At 43.5% G+C, this 20,890-nt stretch overlaps 1 protein-coding gene across 2 annotated transcripts; it reads left to right on the forward strand.

The window, feature by feature from the left end:
* Window positions 1-3,190: 3,190 nt before the first annotated feature.
* LOC104021852 (ovalbumin-related protein Y) lies at window positions 3,191-8,218 on the forward strand. 2 transcript variants are annotated; one of them, XM_087762053.1, is made up of 7 exons: window positions 3,191-3,358; window positions 4,013-4,073; window positions 4,709-4,842; window positions 5,613-5,730; window positions 5,971-6,113; window positions 6,492-6,647; window positions 7,453-8,218. In XM_087762053.1, the coding sequence occupies exons 1-7, from the start codon at window positions 3,191-3,193 to the stop codon at window positions 7,852-7,854; spliced, it is 1,182 nt and encodes a 393-aa protein (XP_087618179.1). In that variant the 3' UTR covers window positions 7,855-8,218. The 2 variants fall into 2 exon arrangements, with proteins under 2 accessions (XP_087618179.1, XP_087618171.1); XM_087762045.1 differs by having other exon boundaries at window positions 4,013-4,063; window positions 4,714-4,842.
* Window positions 8,219-20,890: the final 12,672 nt, after the last annotated feature.

Here is a 20,890-nt window from a genome sequence, read left to right on the forward strand (position 1 = left end):
TGTGGAAGATCTGTAAGAATAGTCCCTGTATGTACAAAAGGCACATTTTGAACCTAGCATCTGGTGCTGTGACCTGTGGAAAAGGAAAAGAACAACTCACCCTAAACTACCCTTCAAAATTTCAGCAGCGAGTTCAAATCCTTTTCTGGTAGCATCTGACTGGGATCTAAATATCCTGATGCCTGAATTTAAAAAGCAACAGAAGCCTTGTCTTTCTTCTCTGCTCAACCCCTCTTTCCCCAACACACCTTTCCTCAGCTCTGTAATTCTTCTCTATACAGATGCTCTGAATACTGCTTTTGAAATGAATCTGTATTCCCACAATATTGCTCACTGAAGGTTTTGTTCCATTGATGTGCTGCGCAGACTGTGACTATGTCCGAGTTCCCTGAGCTAGACTGCTCTAGGATGAAAAACTGTGCTGTGTGAAACACTATGTCTGTGGTCTTTTACAATGCAGGCTGTAAGTTGCAGAATAATCTATTTCTATATTATTAAATTTGGCAACTAAAATTTGAAGGATGTGCTCTTTCTTAAGTTCCTTGGTAGCAGAAGTTTCTCCATTCCTCAGCAAGAGCTATGGATTCTGGTGTGAAGGAAGACTAGTGATATTGGTAGTCCAGCCAACAACAGGAGAGAGAAAAGTTGCAATAAGTATCGTGCGGGCATAATGTAGGAAGCAGTCTTGCATATGCTGATCTTACCAAATATTTTGAGTTCACAGAATGGTGACTCCGAGAGGGAACCTGCCTGTCAGTACTCATTACAGAGGAATAATAAGGAAATAAACTCAAAATTCCTTAGACACATCTGCAAGACTGAATTTCTTATTTTTTTTGTTTTATTTTCATGAGCTATGCCACACTATTTGCTGCCATAACCAAATCATACTTACTTTTATCATTATTTTTGCTTCAGCCATTTAATATGCTCCTTCCTTTTCTGCTAGGTTTCACACGCTATGATGAATGAATCTTCCGTTCTGGAGATTTTAGGGTAAAACCCTTTGATTTAGGCGTTGGGTTTTTTTTTTTTTTTGAAAGAATGGACTTACTTATTCCAAGTAAGAGTGCATGTCTAACACTGAGCTCCATCCATCACTTCATGTGGTAAGCACCGAACAGGCAGCATGGGGCGTGTCACAAAATTACACAAGATATATTTCAAGGAGTTCGGCAAGTCTGCCCCAAGTACAGCTGAGAAGCTGTACTATTATCTTCGCAGGTGAAGCTGATAAGGTAAGCATTTCTTTCAATTATGATTTATTCTAATCTGCAATTTCAAAAAAAATTGTCTGTTACAAAACTTACAAAAAGATTGAGGTAACCTCACGTTTATGACCTTCAATATCAGTTGAAGAAATAAATGATTAAAGGATGCCTTCTGCAGGAACCTTATCTCACCTTCACATGTGTGTTCTGCATTATTTCAGTTTCACATTCTGCCATGCATAAAGTCAAAGTATTTGTTTGTATGAACTAAAGCTTTGTTTACTAACTCTTCCACATTGAAAAGCTGGTGATATGTTATGACAGCCTTTCTTCCTTCTTCTTCTCTCCCTTTAATGTTTCATTTAGAATTAAAAGACAGAATTGAATTTGTTTAAATTCCAGAGGATGCAACTAAAGCTCAGTTGCAGGGTTTATGGAAGATATTCTCTGAGTGAAATTAAGGAATTAAGCAGCATACTGCATCTCTGTGTTATCTTCAATAGTTATATTTTCTAAGATTTTTTAAAAAAAAAACCATTTTCTTCATGAATATGTTTCTTTACCAAGACCATAAATGGAGCTAAAATATAATAGCTAGCAGAATTGGGAAATTACAAAAAAATCTACCTTATATCACCTATATAAGTGGTTCAATTCAGAGAGAGAGATTGAGCATCCATTCTCGCAGGGGAGCAGCGAGATGCACTGTTGTTCAAATTATCCCACATTAAGAGATGACTGTCACATGAATGCGTTGATTCCATGGGGACTGTGATACATATGGCAGAGTATCCTGGATTTTGTTCTCTAGCAGCCACAGAGGGAAGCAAATTAAAGTTTGCAATGCTTGAAGATCTCCAAGAGCTAGAAGAAATTCTACCCTAGCAAGATTCTCTCTGCTTGTGTCAACATGTGGGAAGTTGTAAGTGGTATAAACACTACACTGCTGCATTAGACTTTACAGTATTGTATTTTCTACTCTGTGTTGTCCTCTTTACTAAAAAATCCTTCCCTTCAGTGTTAGATGAAATGCTAAGTGCTGAAACTACAGGGAAAATTTTACAAGAAAAATTTTACAGAAAAAGGGCAGAAAAAATATTTAAATATTGAAGATGTGAAGATCTCTGCAAATTAAACACAAGGCTAAACAAGCACTGTCTTATTAAAAGGTGGATTTTATGGAAAAGGTGATAATAAAAATTAAAGAACACTTTTTTAAAACAGAGTGAGATATAAGTGAGTTAACAATGAATGGAACGTACTAGCTATTGACGTTTGTCAAAAACTGGATGAATTTGGTAAATCATTTGCAGCCTCCATTGCTGTGTCTTCATTATCCTATTTAAAAAAAAATGAAGGTAATGCTGCTAACATTTGAGACCTCTGATAAAGGAGGTGGTGTAAGAACCTAGCTTCCATTTACATGAGGCTCTAATTAGAATAAATCTAGCAAAACTTATGCTGTTGCTTCAGCCTTGCACATTGTATACTGGAATTAACTGTAGCTTGGATCACAGAGGGCTGATCTGTTAACTAATCTTAAAAGTGAAGTTAGAAACTATAGTGAAGAACCTGGTTTGGAGTCTCAAAAAAATGAAGATCCTGAGAACAAATCTATGTGTGGTTTTTCCCTTAAGAGATGAGAGAAGACTGTTAGTGAGCTTCTTTCAAGGGAACAATTATTCTTTGCCACATTTTCAACAATATGGTATACATGTACAGAGAAGGAGAACGCAAGTTTCAAATAAAAGAATCACCAGCCTATGCATAACTGGTAGCTATCCAGCATTTTGATTGCTCATGAATCCAAAAGCATGTCTGCCTTTTAAATCCACACCACTGGATTCTGTTTGCTGAAAAAAACCCTGTGCACCAAGTTCAAGGGTTCAAGTGCACCGGCTTCCATGCATTACAATTAATATATTTCATCATAGTAAGTCAGACTCTTTCTGTTTGCTTTAGACAACACTGATTTCACAATGGGCTCCATCAGTGCAGCAAATGCAGAATTTTGTTTTGATGTATTCAAAGAGCTGAAAGTCCACCATGCCAACGACAACATCTTTTATTCCCCCCTGAGCATCATTTCAGCCCTGGCCATGGTCTATCTGGGAGCAAGAGGTAACACTCAATCTCAGATGGAGAAGGTAAGTTACATGGGCGTAAAGTGACCTCTACTTGTGCTTGTTCCTTCTAAGGAACATCACTGAAATATATTATCCACTGACGAGGTTCTCACCTGTTTTAATGCACAAGAAATAAGCCAAAGTCACAAAATGGAGAACTGGGTTAAGTGTTATTTAGAGAAAATACTAAAAAAAAGATGCATATTTTCACTATAAGGGGCAGTTAGTTTTGACTTAGGAAAAAAATATCTCAAAGACAATAACAAAGAGGATTACCAGTCAGCAAACTTTATTATATTGGTTTTTTCCTAAATTCCCACATCTTCCGGATAATATGATCAGATTTTTTTTTTAATATATAAAAAAGATAAATCCCAGGAAGAGAAGACAAAATATTACTAGCAGTACTTAATATGTAACTCAGTTAATTTCTAGACACTCACTAGAAAAAAATATCATCTAAGCAAAGAGTGGTATTTACAGTTTCCAGGAAGGCCACAGAGGGCATAAACCAGTTGCAAGCTCACCTGTAGATTTTTACTTCATCTATGTTCTTAGCTAGGACTTTTTTTTTTCTGAGCCAACAGCTTTACCTCAAGCATCATGTGTAAATCTCAAATTCACATCATTTTTGTCCATGCTTGTAATTCCTATCACTGGCGTTTTCTCTTGCAGGTTCTTCACTTTGATAACGTTACAGGAGTTGGAGACACTACTGACTCCCAGGTAGAGAAATAACTTGATCTCCCTTTCTGTCTTATTTTCTCCTCAGAACAAAACTAGAACTGTTCTGCCTCTCTTTCTGGCAGTTTCAGACCCTGTCAAAAACTATGGTAACGCTCCCAAACCAAGGAGACCTGTGGAGGGAGGGAAGGAGGGTGTAACACATGTAATTGTTAAAAACCAGGGAAAGAAGGCAGGTTGCACATCTTGCACCAGAACAAGTGATGGTGTGGGGCAGGATGCTGTGGGCACCAGGGCGCCTTCCTGGGCAAATGTTGCTGGGGGACAGCATGTGAAAGGGGATCGGCACCTGGAGCCAGGGTACAGCAGTCAGACTTGCAGCTGAGAGACTCCAAAGCAGGGCGGGAAGATGCTGGGCAGGGAAGAGCCCAGAAGTCTCAGTGACAGGAACAGAACGGCACTCTTACAAAAAGCACATTTTAGGGGACTTATCTTGAGAAGGATGAACTTGTTGGTTCAATGCACCATCACCACAGCACCTGTTGTCCCAAAGGTGACACCCCCCGATCTGTGGGGGAGGACTCCACTTAACTGGAGGACTTAACTAATAGGGAAAATCCTTTAGGGTCTTATTTCCTAGATAAGAAGAATCTAATGCAATGTATCTTCTTATTTTCATGGCATCACCTCAGTGTGGCACTTCTGAACACATCCACAGTTTACTCAAGGATCTTCTTTCAGACATCACCACACCAAATGCTACATACTCGCTCAAGATCGCTGACAGACTCTATATTGAAAAAACATGCCCCATTCTTCCGGTGAGTTGTACTGAGACCTGACTTCAGCGAGATTCCTCATAAAGGCCCCTGCGACTCTACCCTAGAGAAGCACCACCACCAATAGCCCGCTGTCTGTTGATGAAGAGGTGGTTGTGAGCCATGAAGGGAACTGATTCAGAATGAGTTTGAACCTTCCTGTGGCTGTTAGGTGGAGGCCAGGCAAAAGTTTTATGGCACAAAATATGCCCATATGGCAACAGTCACAGGGAGCAATCAAGATTGCTGTTCATGTGCTAGAAAATGGCTTTTAATGAAAAATGCAACTTTTAAGGGAAATGAAATACATTTTGTGACTTGAAAGCATGAAGACTCAAATTGTCAAATTTGGATTTTTTTCAAAGCCAAATATAAAATCTTCCCAGTGAAACGGAGCTTTGTTTTTGAAATACAAGAATGTAAGAACACAGTATTCAAAATAAAAAGTAGGCACGAAGGGAAGGAAACAAAAATTGTCTGTCCTTAAAAATGTTTGTTAAACTGAAAGTGTTTTGGTAAAACAAAGAAAATATTTCAAAATTTTAACTTAGAATCCTATCTGAAAAAAAAGTGCCAGACCTAAATATGTGCAGTAGTCTTTCTTGTCCAGCTTTAAGATTCAGTTACAGGAAGACAGCTGTGACTGACATGTTCAAACACAGGGGTAAAATTTCACTGTTCTTTTAACCATTCTGCTTCATTTCACAATCTTGCTTTCACATTCATACATTTTCAAGTTCTCATCAGTCTGACAACTGCAATCCTGCTTACAGGAATACCTAAAGTGTGCAAAGAAATTCTACAAAGCAGGGCTGGAAGAAGTTAACTTCAAAACAGCTGCAGAGGAAGCAAGACAGCTCATTAATTCCTGGGTGGAAAAAGAGACAAATGGTAAGGACTGAAAAATGGGTAGCAGATATTTTCCCCTACCTACCATAATCTATACCCTTGTCTTCCTCTCCTCATAATGTCTAGAAAAAAGTGGGTCAAGCAAGAGCATGTTGCCTATTGCTATGAAAACAAACCTCCGCAAAGTGGCACCCCCCCCAACCCCATGCCCTTCATTGCAGACATGTGTGCACGCTAGAGGAGGTGTATCTTACCACTCTCTGCCCTGCTTCTTTCTTAAAGGACAGATCCAAGATTTCCTTGTGTCAGGCTCTGTTGATCTCAATACTGTGCTGGTCCTTGTGAATACCATATACTTCAAAGGGATATGGAAGACGGCGTTTGAAGAAGAACACACTCGGGAAGCGCCCTTCAATGTGACAGAGGTAGGAGGGCACGGAGGTAGGAGGGCACGGAGGTAGGAGGGCACAAACACAGCTTCTGGCCAGGACAGCTGTTGGCTCACACAGCCAGCAGTCTGGGTGTTACAGATACAACCTGTTGCTGTCACAGGTTGGGTGATTTAGCTGGGCCCCTCACTGTCAGCGCCTGGGCCGAAGGCCAAGGAGTGTTTGCAAGAGCTGTGTCTGACCAGGCTTCCAGAGCACACCAGCAGGCAAGAGAGGAAAATGGAGACACAGCTCTTCTTGAAAGGCAACATGCCTGAAGATCGAGTCCTGTCACTTTCAAAGAGCTTGTACATTTGCCTGCCTAAAGAAAAAACTGCTTCCCGGTCACGTCATCTCACGTTTCTGTTTTTGCAGCAAGACAGCAGACCTGTGCAGATGATGTGTCAGAACAGTACCTTCAAAGTGGCAGCAGTGGCTGCAGAGAAAATTAAGATCCTGGAGCTTCCGTACGCCAGCGGGGAGCTGAGCATGTTGGTGCTGTTGCCTGATGACGTTTCTGGCCTGGAGCAGGTATGGCCCTGGCAGGGGAAGCAGAAGAGTTATCGCTTCAGTGGGACTTGGCTGCTGTCAGACCTTTTGCTGTCCCTTTACATCCCAGCTGCCCACACCACGGCTGTGGTGGGCAGGCAGGGGAGCCCAACAGCCCCCCAGGTGCTACCAGGTGCTCAGGCAGAGACTAGCCTCTCAGGAGAATCCTGGACTGAACCTAATAAAACAAAGGTAAAGGAGTGTAATGCTGCTGTAGCCCTGCAGAGGAGGATGTTGCTATATGCAGTGGTCTCCATAGGTGCCAGAAACAGACATGCCAGCAGGATTTGTTTTTCATTTCAAGTGATTTCAGTCTTCCAAGAGAGCACTCAATGGTTTTCTAAACAAGAAAAGTTTGTCCAAGGAGAAATAAAAAAAGGAAGTGATGAGGAAAGCATTCCAAGAGCTGACTAAAAGGAAAATGCAAAAAGTAGCATTAAAAGGAACTAAGATGAGGGAAAGAATCAATAAAATATGCTCCAGGAGGAATAGTTTTGGGGCCAATTTGATGTGATGTTTTCAAGAACTGTATTTTCACAAAAAAAGCGCCTTGATCTGATGAAGAAGTTTTCAGATGACAAAGTTTTGGAGAACTTTGTCAGGACAATGAGCTATGGGCTGTACTCAGGAGGAAGCACACAGGATAAAAAAATACATTTAAGATTAAGTATCAGTTCTATTGTGTACACAAAGTAAAGGGAAAAAATAGTAACAAGTGGTATAAACACAGCCATTAAGGCCATTGCACTCTTGTCTCAGGCATTTCATTCCCTGCCTCTCTTTGCAGCTTGAGAACAAAATCAACTTTGAAAAACTTACGGAGTGGACCAGTCCTAATGTGATGGAAAAGAAGAGAGTGAAAGTGTACCTCCCACGCATGAAGATTGAGGAAAAATATAACCTCACATCTGTCTTAATGGCCTTGGGTATGACCGACCTGTTCAGTCCTTCGGCCAATCTGTCTGGCATCTCCTCAAGAGAGAGCCTGAAGATATCTGAGGCCATCCATGAGGCGTACATGGAAGTCAATGAAGAAGGCACCGAGGTGGCAGGCTCAGCGGAGGTGATGGGAGACATCAAACATCCCTCTGAGTTTGAAGAGTTTAGGGCTGACCACCCTTTCCTTTTCTTGATCAAACACAATCCAACCAACATCATCCTCTTCTTTGGTAGATATTGCTCCCCCTAAGGAGAAAAAGAGCTGGAAATAATGCTTGCCTTCCCCTTGGAAACAGACCCCCCTTACTGTAGTATTGTAGTATAATTTCATCTCTTCAATATTTTCTCCAAGTGGAAAGCCTTCAATATCTAGGGAGATATTCCTGAAGAAGCGTGTGACTTTTCAGATCTTTAGGTGCAGGTATTTCTTGTCACACAACTTGTATTCAGAACTTATATCCAGGATTGAATGAGAATTTCAGGAGGTAGCTTATGAATATTTCCCATAGAATGACTTGAGAGACAGGGCCAGTGTTTTGATTTTTGGGAGAAATCCTGCTACTGCTATTGAGAAACTGGTTTCTCTATAGGAGTTCTGTGAAATAAACACAGCTTTCTGAATAACCCTGGTCCTTTCTGTTGAACTTGCTGGGCTACCATCCTGGAATTGATGCTTGGACAACTTGCAGATGAAATTCTAAACTTCAGCAAAGCATTCTTCTTCCAGGAATGCATTTGGGCTTCTTTGTGCTGCACATACTATAAGGCTCTGTCTCTTGTTCTGAGGGAGCTTACAGAAAGTCTACCATTTCTTCATAAATCATCACTCCAAATACAACATCTTCCTGACTGATATAATTTTCTGTCTTCATTCCAGTGACATATCATTGATTAATGAATGTTAATTGGTGGTCTTTCTATTTATTCTAATAAAAGCATTGCAAACTAAACATGTCATTACGTATTCTGGATTTCCACACCACAAAACCTGAAACATGATACAGCAGGTAGTGATTATTGATACAAGTGGTTTAGACTAGGATTTGGATCATATTTTCAAAACCAGAATGTACCCATACATGAAGTTACTAAACAGCTTAAGAATGTTTTTAAAAACTTTGAGCTTAAGCAAGGTAAACCCTACAGCTCCTATACTTACCTTGAGCTTATCTCCCTATAGCATATCAAATAACTAAATTATTTGAATTTGTCATTTTATTTCCAGATAGTTTTAAAAGATTTCCTCTAAGTAAATATATCATATAAATATAGGTCATGCCTAAGAGATGTAACTTCAAAAACGTGAGAGGAGTGTTTGTCTTAAAAGGTGGACTGCTTCAGCTCTCTCATACCCACAAGAATCCTATGAGGAAATCTTTCTTATTGCTTCTTGATGTGATAATCCTCTAGAGATGTTATTTCCTCTTTCACAGTCTTTAGAGGGAAGTTTCTTTAGGTTACAATGTATCTAATTAAAAAGATTATTAGTGTTAATTGCTGATCTAAGCAATCTCCCTTCTGCTGGGCTGCACATGCAAAACTGCGAATTACAGTATCAGTACTTAAAAAGTGTGAAAAAAAGGAGACACATGGCGGTATTTGGAGCTGCCTCAACCATTTGAAAAGTCAGCATTAAATATAACTTGAAATGATGATGCTGGCAGCAGGGAAACATATTTTCATACCCTTTATGAAGTCTATGGGAGAACTGCAAATACTGGTCGTCCCAAGCCAGTCATAAAAGATTAGCTACGGTTAACACAAATATTCAACCAAAAAAGTATTTCAAGAGATATGACATTTCAAGGTTTAGTGTGTACATTATGTTCTGCTTCCTTATAGCCAAAAGCAGTCAACAGAGCTTTGCTACAACCAAAAAAAAAAAAAAGAAAAAGAAAAAGGCATGACTTCTAAGACGTTGTCCTAAGGAGCAGTGTGTGTAAGGTTATTAAGCAATTCTCAAACTGTTATTAATCTGAAATAAGCATGGCTGTCACTCTGCACTTTCTAGGTACAATAATAGTAAAACTATCAACATTTATTATGGAAGTATTTATTACATAACATGAAGAAAATGGCTATTCTATTGCTTAAACATTCTTCTGCTTGGTGATTATTTTAAAGCGAAGAAATGGAGAAAATCAGGGCAGAAATGGTAAGCAGCTTCCTAAAACTATACGTAAGAGGGGTTTTCAAGGCACAGAGTCCACCTAATGTCCTCACTGTGAAACAGAAGCATTTGACTCTTGTTTTAAACTGATCCTTCAGGTGTCATTAGAGATACGAAGTGATGTCCATCAGTCTTCTGAAAGACAGACATCTGTTGAAAACTAGATTTTAAGATGTATGTGCCCTGAATGAAAAAATATCACAGTTAAATACTGCAGAAGGGATAGAGCTATTTGGTTTGTGAAGGAGAAAACGTCCTCTGTAGGGGTTAAAATGAGAGGTAAAAATGGAGATTCAACAAAGTTGAATAAAATCTATACCCACCCACCCCCCCATATCGATGGCTGGGCCCAGAACTGTGCCTGTGCATTGCTGGTCTGGGGCAGCAGGACCTGCTGTAAAGGAGCTGCCACAGTGAATGTGGCTGCTGCAGCCCCCACGGGAAGCAATTTGCAAAAAGAGCAGCATGGAGGGTGTTACAAAGGGATGAGGGAAGAGCAGCTGCGAGGGGAGCAAACACTGCCTGCTGCTTCTGAGCTCTGAAGTCCAGCAAGAGTTTAAAAACATGAATCCCAGTTCCCACAAAGTCTAGGTATTGTCCAATAGTCCTTTTTGTTGCCTGGCAGCATGATTGAAGTTAGTATGTCAATAAATTGCCATCTGTCCACCTGCTACACTCCATTTTCACTATGTGCTGTGTTGTTTTGGATATACAGTACTGCTAGAGGTCTGTGGAATAAGAACAGCCACATGTAATCACGTTCTTTTTAATGCTGCATAGGACAGCATTAGAAGTGCTCTGTGGCCTAAGTGTGCCTTTCCTTCTCATGTCATTTGGGGAAGGGTTGGAGCTGACATATCTCCTCTGCCCTTTGGGGAATATAATTGTCTGAGAGCATTCCACACTTCTCTGCACATTTGACTTGCAAGAAAGGCCTACCTTCTCCTAAGCAAACCAAATCCATGGCTGAAGGCACAAGATTTTGCAGGCAGTATGCTCTAATCATAGTCACCAGAGGAAGAGCACTCAGAGAACCTCCTGGACTCCAGGGGGAAAGCTGTCCTGGGCTCCCAAATGATATTTGAGAAAGCACAGCATGCTGAATCAAACTGAAAGCTACATATTGGCTGGGAAGGTTTTGACATGGAACAGTGGTTCAGTTTTCTGTTTCTTGTAGCTACTGAGCTAAGATTCTTCAATGTGGAAAAGAGACAGCAGCGAGGGGATTGTCAAGGAGCGGCAGGGGTAAGGCTGCTTGGCAAGGGAAGCAGCAGGGCAGCAGGTGACAGCAAGGCCAGCAGGGCAGGGGCCTCACCGATAAGGCGTTCAGTGCTACAGTTCCCAATACTATCACCACAGTCCAGTGATTCCCAAAAACAAGTCTGTAGTGATGAAGTAGGTCAAATATCAAGCCTGGAGGCTAAGTCCATGGGTCAGGATCCGTAGTGGTCCTAACCACATGTTGTACATTGAGGAGTTAGTGACCCACATAAAAGTTGACCTGAGCAGGCACAGGCACGTGCTGTGCTACGCTATGCTGTACATATTGCTTGACCTCCATGCCTATACTGTGCTGAATGTATCACGTGGCTGCAGGATAAACTTAGCCTGCTAATCATAATGGAGGAGCTTGTAGATGGCCCCCAAATGGCACATGGTGGTGATGCTGCTGGCACATCCTTGTCTTTATCTTGAAGTGAAGCAGCATATTTCTATATAAATATACTTTTCTTCGACAGTAGAAATGATAAACAGAGTTGTTTACTTCTAAGAACATACCTATAAAAGCTGTAAAGATCACACCACCAGTGAACCTCTGCATGCATGGGATATGCATAGTGTGCTGTGCCCTGAATAAAGATCCATCTAATGCCACATAGCTTGGGGTTCCCACCATCTGAAGAGACACGAAATTATCTATGCTATCTCCTTTTTCCCTCTCATGTTATCTCCAATAAATTGCATTTTAATCAGTTTCTTACTAGTGTCCAAAATGAACACTTGCAGTGCTGCATTACAGGGTCTGGCTCAGTGAGGTTCATGGCCAGGCACAGGCACGCAAGGTAGCAAGGACCACAATCAAAAGAGTCAGATTAAATGCTTCTCTCAAGTGAGGGGGATGTAGACCCCCCCATGGAGGCATCTCACATCTCTATCACAGACAGTGCTCTGATTCAAGGCTGGACAGTTGGTTCAGATGTGCTTGAGCCCAGGCAGCCAAACTCCTAGGAGAGGGACAATGTTCTCAAGAGCAGAGGTTTCTGAAGTCCTGTATGACATGGAGACAATGACAGAGATTGACTATTCAGTATCTCTTCTGACACAGGAACTTAAGGGTACTAAAAGAAGTTAGTAGAAAGCAGTTAAAAAAAAAACCAAACACATAGAGGTAGCTGAGAACAAACAGGTAGCTGGATGATGACCTCATGGTCAAAGGATGCTGGAGATGATAAAATTTTACATGATTTTAAAGACAGACTTGACAAAACCATGGAAGAGCAATCCATTGAGAGGTAATAAATATATAGAAAATACTATCAGCTATTGAAGTCCCAGGACTGAAAACAGCCAATGTTAGGACCCTGACAGCATGACTAGCTTCAGCAGGAGCGTTCCCCTACACCCTCTGCGCATGGGTCCAGGAGCCTGTATTGGGCACTGGCACCATTTTGGTACTAGGGGTGATCTGTGTGAGAGGAGGGCATGAACTGTCATTGGCCAGTCACAGCCAGTTGCAGCTGGCGCTGTAATGGGTGAAAAGAACTCAATGTAAGCCAAATGTTCAGACAGTCGGAGGAGCATGTGGCACCTCTGCTCATGCACTTAAGAAAGGGTGGCAGAAGAAATGTGAGAGATGTGTTTGGAAAAACAAAATAGAGGAGACACATGAAAGGAGATGTTATTGAGAGCACAGCTGAAGCTGCACTCTTGGGAGGAGGTGCTCCATGCCAGAGGAGGCACCTCTGAGGGACTGCAACCACAGGCAACCCATGTCAGGGCAGTGACACCCCAGAAGGACTGCAGCCCGCAGATGACCGACACTGGAGCAATGACATCCCTGTGGAACTGCAGACCACGGAGCAGACTAGAGCACAGGAAAAAATGTGAGCAGCAACAACTGGCAGATAGAAATAGTTATACACCAACCCCAACCTCTTGCGTTGCCTGCTGCTTCACCAAACGGTCTGGGAAGCACTGAGTGTAACAAGAAAGCCGAAACTAGGAAGACGAGAAGGAGAGTTTTTGGACTGAAGTTGTGTGTGGGGAAGGGGGACGAAAGGTCTAAGTGTCTGTTTCATAGTTTGTTACATTGTTTTTTGTCAATGCCTGAATCAACAACAAAAATTTTAAATTAATCAGCAAGAAATTATATGAAACTCCCCAAGTCAAGACTGTTGCCCACAACAGAAGCCCATTTCAAGTGACCCTTGGCGCTTCAGGCCCTGCCTGAAGTACACTGTAGTTGTGCCTGTCTCTGAGCCTGCCTCCTGATGGACCTCAGACCCAAGCCTTGCAGCCTTGTCTCCAGGCCCATCTCTTTTGCTCCTAAGTGGGTGACAGGGCTCTGAGTGCACTAATAAGCCTTTAATGGTCCTGACCAGCCACACCTGGAGCCAATACCCACATCCAAGGGGCCCAGGAGCTCTATTTAAGCTATGCACTGGACCTTCAGTCCCTCTCTGTGCTACATCAGAGGTGCACCAGTCTCCAGTTCAAACACAGCTGTGCCCACGCCTGGCCAAGGGCTCCTAGTGTGATCTTGGCCCTGCCTTGTGATCACTGGACCTGAGCCTAGCTCTGACGTGTGAATTGACTTCCTGGCTTGTCCTTGGACCTGCCTCACAGCCATGATATTGCCTTATGATCTGGACTCGTGGTTGGAGCTGGCTGTGATCCCTGGGCCTGCTCTGCTCAGATCCCGTGGGACTGAGCCCTGGCTGGTGAGGCTCCTGCCCTGCTGGCTGTGGGATCCCCCTTGCCTCCTGGTTTGTCTTTCCTTGGGGAGAAGCTGGCCCTTGCTGCTCCCTGACAGTGAAGCCTCCTTGAGCCCTCTGCCGGGCACTGAGGAGCCCCGTCTCTGGTCATGCAGGGCCTTGTCCTTACAAAAACTTCCTAATCTCTCCACAGCACTCACCTGTTCCTCAGCCCCAGGCTGTGAGTTGAACCCCCTTCCACCCAGCCAGACCCTCTTTCCCCCCCAGCCTGTGCCCGCTCAGCCTCCAGGGCCTGTCGGGGCAGCCCGACCACCTCACTCAGCCCCAGGCCTCTCATGCCGTGCCCCTTTCCAATCCACTGTCCCTGCTCTGGCTCTGTGTCCCCTGAAACAGCCCGCTGGCACCCCACAGCCACTGAGCCACTCCTCAGCCCAGGTCTCTGTGAGGAGTGAGGAGGCACCTTGCTCAGAGGGGAGGCTGCTGTGTCTGAGCCCTGAGGGCACTAACAGTCCTCACTGGCCCTGACCTCCCATGGGCCCACAGCCCAGGAGCCCATGTTGCTCCCCCGGGGCCACCAGCACCTGCCCCAGTGACACCACAGCAGGGCCAGTCTCCAGCTTCCCACAGCCCTGCCCTGCCCGGCCATGGGACTTCTTGATCCTAGCCTGCAGACTGATTTCCTGGCTTGACCTTGGACCTGCCCGGTCACTATGATATTGTCTTACGATCTGAACACTTGGTTGGATCTGGCCACCATTTCAGGGTCTGTCCTGCTTCCCTTGCTCAGGTACCATAGGACTGGGCCCTGGTCAGTGAGGTCCCTGTCTCGCTGGCTCTCATCCCCGTGGCTCCCATCCCACAAGGAGCAGCCAGCTCTCACTGCTCCCTGACCCTGGGCTCCCCAGATGGACCCTGGCCCTGGTTCTTCTCTTGCTGTGTCCGGGGCTGTTGACGGACCCTGTTACTAGCATTCAGCTCTGCCTCCCTGGGCCCAGACCTTGTGGTGTGGCACCAGTTGGTGAGGGCATTGCCCACCCTGCAGTGACCCTTGGCCAGGCTCACCATCCGCATGGAGCAGCCCTGCTCCTGCTGCTCCTGGTAGTCCAGCTAATTTTCTGCCCACATTATTTTCTGCTTACTCAGTCTATATCTCTCTAGTCTAGCTACAAGGATACTCTTGGAGATGATGCTGAAAGCCTTACTAAAGTTAAGGTGTACAACATCCTCTGCTCTCCCCTTGTTTATAGAACAAGCCATCCCATCCTGGAAGAAAATGAGGTTGGTCAGGAGAGATTTGCCCTTGGTAGATCCATGCTGGCTTTTCTCATCACCTTTTATTCCTTCATGTGCCTTGAAATGCTCCTGGGAGGCTTTGCTTCATAGCCTTCTGTAGTGACTCGAACTCAGATACAGCTGTACATCAAGGAGTTAGTGATCCACATAACAGTTGACACAAGAAGGCACAGGCCTGTGCTGTGCCGAGTGTATAGGTTGGCTTCCCATCCTGTGCTGTGCTGCACATACCCCTGGGCTGCAGGGTCAACTTTGTGTGCCAATCAGAAGGAAGGAACCTGTAGGTAGCTCCCACTTGGCGTGGGTGATTGCACCACCTGTGTCCTTGTAGTTATTGTAAAGTGAAGCAGCATGTTTTCATATGAACATCCTTTTGTTTCACAGTAGAAATGAATAGAATTGTTTTCTTCTTTAGAAAATCCTACAAGAGCTCTAAAGCCCAAAATATCAGTGATCGTCCATCTCCATGGACAGGACCTGCACTGCATGCCATGCCTTGACTGGTGGTCTGTCCAGTGCTGCACAACTTGGGGTTCCCTGCATCTGAGGGAATGTAAGATTACCTATACTATCCTCTTTTTCCTTTTAATGTTAGCTGCAATAAATGTTATTTTAAGCAATATCTTACAGAGTCTGAGTGCCTTTCTTAACACAGATCATAACGAACACTAGCCCTAGTGCCTTGCAGCAGTGCACTACACCTTTTCAGTGACTGCAGAGACCTGTAGTCTCCTGAATTCTCCTCCTTTCCCTTTCTGAAAATTAGTCACTTTTTGAAATCATCAGGAACCTTCCCCAGTCATCCTGACTTTTCCTTAGTCTTCTTTTTGCTGTTCTACCTAAAGAAGCTTTTCTTACTGCCCTTCACATCCCTTGTCAGTTTTCCCTCCAGCAGAATTTTTGCTTTTCAAATTCCATCACTGCATGCATGCGAAAAGCTTCTGTACTCCTGCCAGGTGGACTGTCCTTGCTTCCATCTCTTGTGCACTTTCTTTTTGTATTTGAGCTCAGTCAGAATGAAGGCATCTTCATCATCAGAAACAGCCTGTATACTGCTTCAGCAGCAAGAAATGTGGCGTGTATGGGAGTAAGTGAAAGGCTTTGCATGTAGGTGAGGCTAAAACTCATTCAGTCACAGTGAGGAAGACCTTCAGTTTCTGGGTCAGATACTTCCATCCAACCTGTTGCTGACCTGTGGGATGTGATCATTGAAAGTTATGCCATGCCATGAAGGCCACATCAACCTATGTCAGATCAAATATTCATGGGGGAGCATTAAGAAGTCATCATCTGTACAATGAAGGCTGAGCCCATGTCAGGTTAAAATGAATGTAAGACCTGATATGGAATATCCCAATGACAATGAATAGCAATGACAAACGCCCCTGTCACAATCTGTGAGAGATCAAGGCAGCACTGCAGGCAACAACATCAGTCTCTTCAGAATGGCACAGTGCTGCTGCAGAAAAATGCCAGGTGGGCTACGATCTCCTGTCTGAAGGAGCTTGACCAGACACTTCATTTTCTTTGGCCTGGGGAAAAAATACAGTCCCACAGAACAACTGAGAGAGAAACCATCATTGAGAGCTACGGCAAGGTCTGCAATGATAACCAGTTGATGACAGTCAGCTGCAGTCACTCTGGGTAAAACGATTTCTCTCTGTGTGAATGGTTGCTTCTGTCCCTCATGGAAAGGTTCACAATGTGGAATGAAGATAAACACAAAACAATTAACATGCTCCTTCCTACTATCAAAAGAGCAGGAACAAGGAGGAGAACAAAATCTTGAGTTCTGCATAGTTTTTTGTGATTGGATGAGAGTCTTTGGTCTGTGAGCTGACCTGGACTTCACATCCTTTTGGATAAAAAGTGCCTGTTATACTCTCAGGTGTCCAAGGCTCAGGTACTCAAGAGTCTGTTGGTTTAGGGACAGCTTCACAATGAAATGCCTGGCAGAGGAAAGGGCAGCAGAACCTTAGCTGACCTCTTTCTTAGGACAAGCATTGTGAAGCAAGAATGTGTGACAGAACTGTTTGTACTGCTTTGTACAGCTGTGCTGGACAGGGCAATCCATTGCCAGTTGTCCCAGGTAGCCTTCCAACTGCAGAAAGGTTTGCTTACTCTCTCTAGACCCCATGTCAAGCAGACTATGCAAGACCTTTTGTGTGTTGAGGCTATCCTGACGGTCTGTTCTCATCCAGATCTTCATTTGCTCATGGGTAGATTCTGTTGCTTGCAACTGGCCTTGCATTAACTATCAGTTTGAGCACAGAAAAACAAAACAGGACTCTAGGAAAGAGCGCAGCATGTCTTTCTCATACACTATCAAAGAAGAGCTTCTTATCCTCCATGTCTTTGCTTATTGTGGGTGTGTTCTGAACCTGAAACTCCAATTCTTGGAGAGAAAACATGGCTTTTGTATAACTCATGAAACAAAGCTCTGCATCAAACACATACAAAACTGTTGTGCAGGTCTGCAACCAGGATACTACACAGAAGTAAAATTCAACAGGTATAAAAAACACCTCTGGGACAATTTTTACTCTATACTTGCAGTATGATGGTGTGAAAAAATGACCACTGACAAAACCGCAGCTGCTTCCTGGATATGTTTGTAGGTCCTAAAATACAGGCCTGTGATGAGCTGGACCTGTGACACAGGTCTGGACACTTATGTAATTCATGTATGATAAACCAAATTAAGTGAAGAGCAATCATGGCTGTTTAAGAGAGTGGCTTGAGGGACACTTGGAAGGCAGATTTGACTGAGTTAAATGTACTGGCCAAGTCTTATATGCAGCAATGGAAGACCAGTGCAGTAAAAATAGAAATAAACCCCTGTAAACACAAAGTGGTCCTAAACAAAAAAGGGATAAAGAGTGAAAATAGTGGCACAGATCTGAGGTTCACTATAAACAGTGTAAGAAAACAGCTTATTAGGTGTAGACACATAGATTCATAGAATCATAGAACATCTCAAGTTGGAAGGGACTCATAAGGGTCCAACTCCCTGCTCCTCGCAGGACTACCTAAAAATAGACCATATGACTAAGACCATCGTCCAGACGCTCCTGGCAGGCTTGCTGCCATGACCACTTCCCTGAGGAGCCTGTTGCAGTGATCAACCACCCTCTCAGTGAAGAACCTTTTCCTAATGTCCAGTCTGGACTTCCCCTGATGCAGCTTCATTCCGTTTCCTCGTGTCCTATCACTGGTCTCCAGAGAGAGGGGATCAGCACCTCCCCCTCCGCTGCCCTGCCTTGAGGAAGCTGTAGACCACAATGAGGTCGTCCCCCAGCCTCCTCTTCTTCAAGATGAACAAATCAAGTGACCTCAGCCGCTCCTTGTAAGTCTTGCCCTCGAGGCCTTTCACCATCTTGATCACCGTCCTCTGGACACACTCTACTAGTTTGATGTCCTTCTTATATTGGAGGTGCCCACAACTTCAGGCAGTACTCGAGGTGGGGCCGCACCAGTGCAGTTTAGAGTGGGACTGGCTCGCTATGCTGTGCTTGATGCACCCCAGGGCACGGTTGGCCCTTTTGGCTGCCAGGGCACACTGTTGGCTCATACTCAACTTGACATCAACTCAGCCCCCCAGATCTCTTTCTGTGGGGCTGCTCTCCAGCTTTGCATCCCCCAATTTGTATGTATAACCAGGATTACCTCATCCCAGGTAAAGAATCCGGCACTTGCTCTTGTTAAATTTCATACAGTTGGTGATTGCCCAGCTCTCTAGCCTATCCAGATCTCTCTGTAAGGCCTCTCTACCCTCAAGGGAGTCCACAGCTCCTTCTAGTTTAGTATCGTTGGCATATGCTCACTTTGGCATGTTTTCTTCATTCTTTTCATTTTCAGCTTTGAAGGACTCCTGATAACGATTATTTTGTGGACATGAAGCTTAAAATCAAAGCAAGGTGTGATACCCTCCCTGTGACTCTCAGGGTCCAGCACACCTCCCAGTGTTTTATTGTATGCCAGATATTCTTCTGGCCACCTAGCACTAGAAAGCACTTCTTCCTCTCCTGATGTCTGTGATACCACCTCACCTCCTGAGCTACACAAATGAAATGGGGACCCACTCTGCCAGTGGATACAAAAGAGGGAATGTGGGTACTTGTTTAAGTGTTCAGTGCCTTGGCTCACTGGTACACCAAACTGTTGGGTGAGAAACACCCCGTTGTTATTCACCACTCTTAAGACAGGTTATGGCGAAGTGTTAATAAAAGCATTTATTCATAGCATCCAAAGGAGGCAACACACTGAAAAATATTCATAAAAATATAAGTAATTAAAAAAAAAAAGAAAAGCTTAATTATATATGCCAGGGTTACTTTGGAAACACCTTGCCCTTACTGACCTTATCTGGTGTCTGCTCAGACAAAATGGCTGACAGTTTTGTCCATAGTGGATAACTCACCCCTTTTCTGTAGAAGAGACTCTCAGAAGACAGAAATCATTCACGATCCTCCATCTGACAGAGCTTCTCCCAGAGAGTCTCCATTAAAAAAGCACCGTATTCTCCTAGTTTCACAAGGCTTGCTCACCCTTACAGCTGCTCTCCCTTTGAATGCAGGGGAGGGTGAGCTAGGAGTTGAGGTACCAGCTGAGCTGCCCAGTCCCCTGGCTGTATCCATGTGACATGCTCTCAGTCCAGACCTCTAGAAAGATTGAAATTTTCCAACTAAACCTCCCTCCTTACTGCCTCCCTTTCAAGGAGATCTTTGACCATTCTTCTCAGCTATGGTAGGAAGTTTTAGTCCAGGCTGGCTTGCCTCAGTGAGAGGTGAAACTGTGCTGCTTTTCCTTGTTATTTCATTTCACCAGGATGTTTCAGTATGGCAGGACCACCTGGTCTACATTGATCTGTATATTAACAAACAGATATGAAGAACTAAGTAGACTACATGTACACAACTTGTTACTGGTGTTTGATTGACCAGATGGTGGAGATTTTTGAGTAGCAATGCACCTGGCAGACTCATTCCCCATTCCCTTTCTCCATCAACATACTAATACATATCTTATAGGTAGGGATAATGTTTTCTGAGAAGCACTTCTATCATCAGAAAAAGCAAACAAGCTTTTTAGGCTTTCTTAAAGGCTGAAACAAAAGAAGTAGACCTGACAAAAAAAAAGGGAGAAGAATTATTCTGTTCTTAAGTATAGATACATATCTATCAGAATATTTGTGGGAAAACAAAAAAACCAAACCAAACCACTTGGCTGATACCTGTGGAGTAGAGATTTAACAAAAAATAACACTTCCATCACAATCTTGTCTTGCTTAAGTCCTCAGACTGCCTTGGTGACAGCAACTCGGCAAGGAGAATGTAGATTTCTATGGCATGTTTATTTTCACCAAAGGAAGCAGACTGAGGCAAAGAAAACTGCACTCTGTAAAGTTTTGACAGCAGTACAGGAGTCTTCCTCTTCTTAACACATATCACAGTCATCTCCATATAGTTTCTAAAGAATTACATCGTACTGACTTTGGGATTCCCCTGCCCCCCCCCTTTTTTTTTAAATCACATAGTGTTTTACAGAGGTCAGAATGGTTTCTTTACTGTTTGTCCATTCTATTATTTCAATACAGAACAATAGCTTTTACAACTGAAATGTATTTGCTATTGTATATTATGATTGTCCCACAGAGCATGAACACTCCTTTAGCTGGATTTCACGGTTCCTCTGTCATCTGCCAGGCCATTAAGTTACCCACGGAAGATCTGAGAGGTACATTGCAAGTGCATACCACAAACACATTTGGAATTGACTACTTTTTACTTTGTCTGCGGCTATGTTTTGCTATTACTCCCTGTGAACAAAACAGTTTGCTGTAAAACCTTCACACCCACCAAAAGATCTTGTATCTCAACTTTTCAGAG

Source organism: Nipponia nippon, unplaced genomic scaffold, assembly GCF_047370975.1.
Source record: "Nipponia nippon isolate SJK-2023a ecotype South Korea unplaced genomic scaffold, ASM4737097v1 scaffold_1, whole genome shotgun sequence".
Lineage (NCBI taxonomy): Eukaryota > Metazoa > Chordata > Aves > Pelecaniformes > Threskiornithidae > Nipponia > Nipponia nippon.

Bases quoted from the DNA above. Each gene is read 5' to 3' on its own strand.
- LOC104021852 (XM_087762053.1), top strand. From the start codon at position 3,191: ATGGGCTCCATCAGTGCAGCAAATGCAGAATTTTGTTTTGATGTATTC. The intron at 3,359-4,012 runs GTAAGTTACATG...TTTCTCTTGCAG, and splicing joins CTCAATCTCAGATGGAGAAG to GTTCTTCACTTTGATAACGT. The intron at 5,731-5,970 runs GTAAGGACTGAA...TCTTTCTTAAAG, and splicing joins GGTGGAAAAAGAGACAAATG to GACAGATCCAAGATTTCCTT.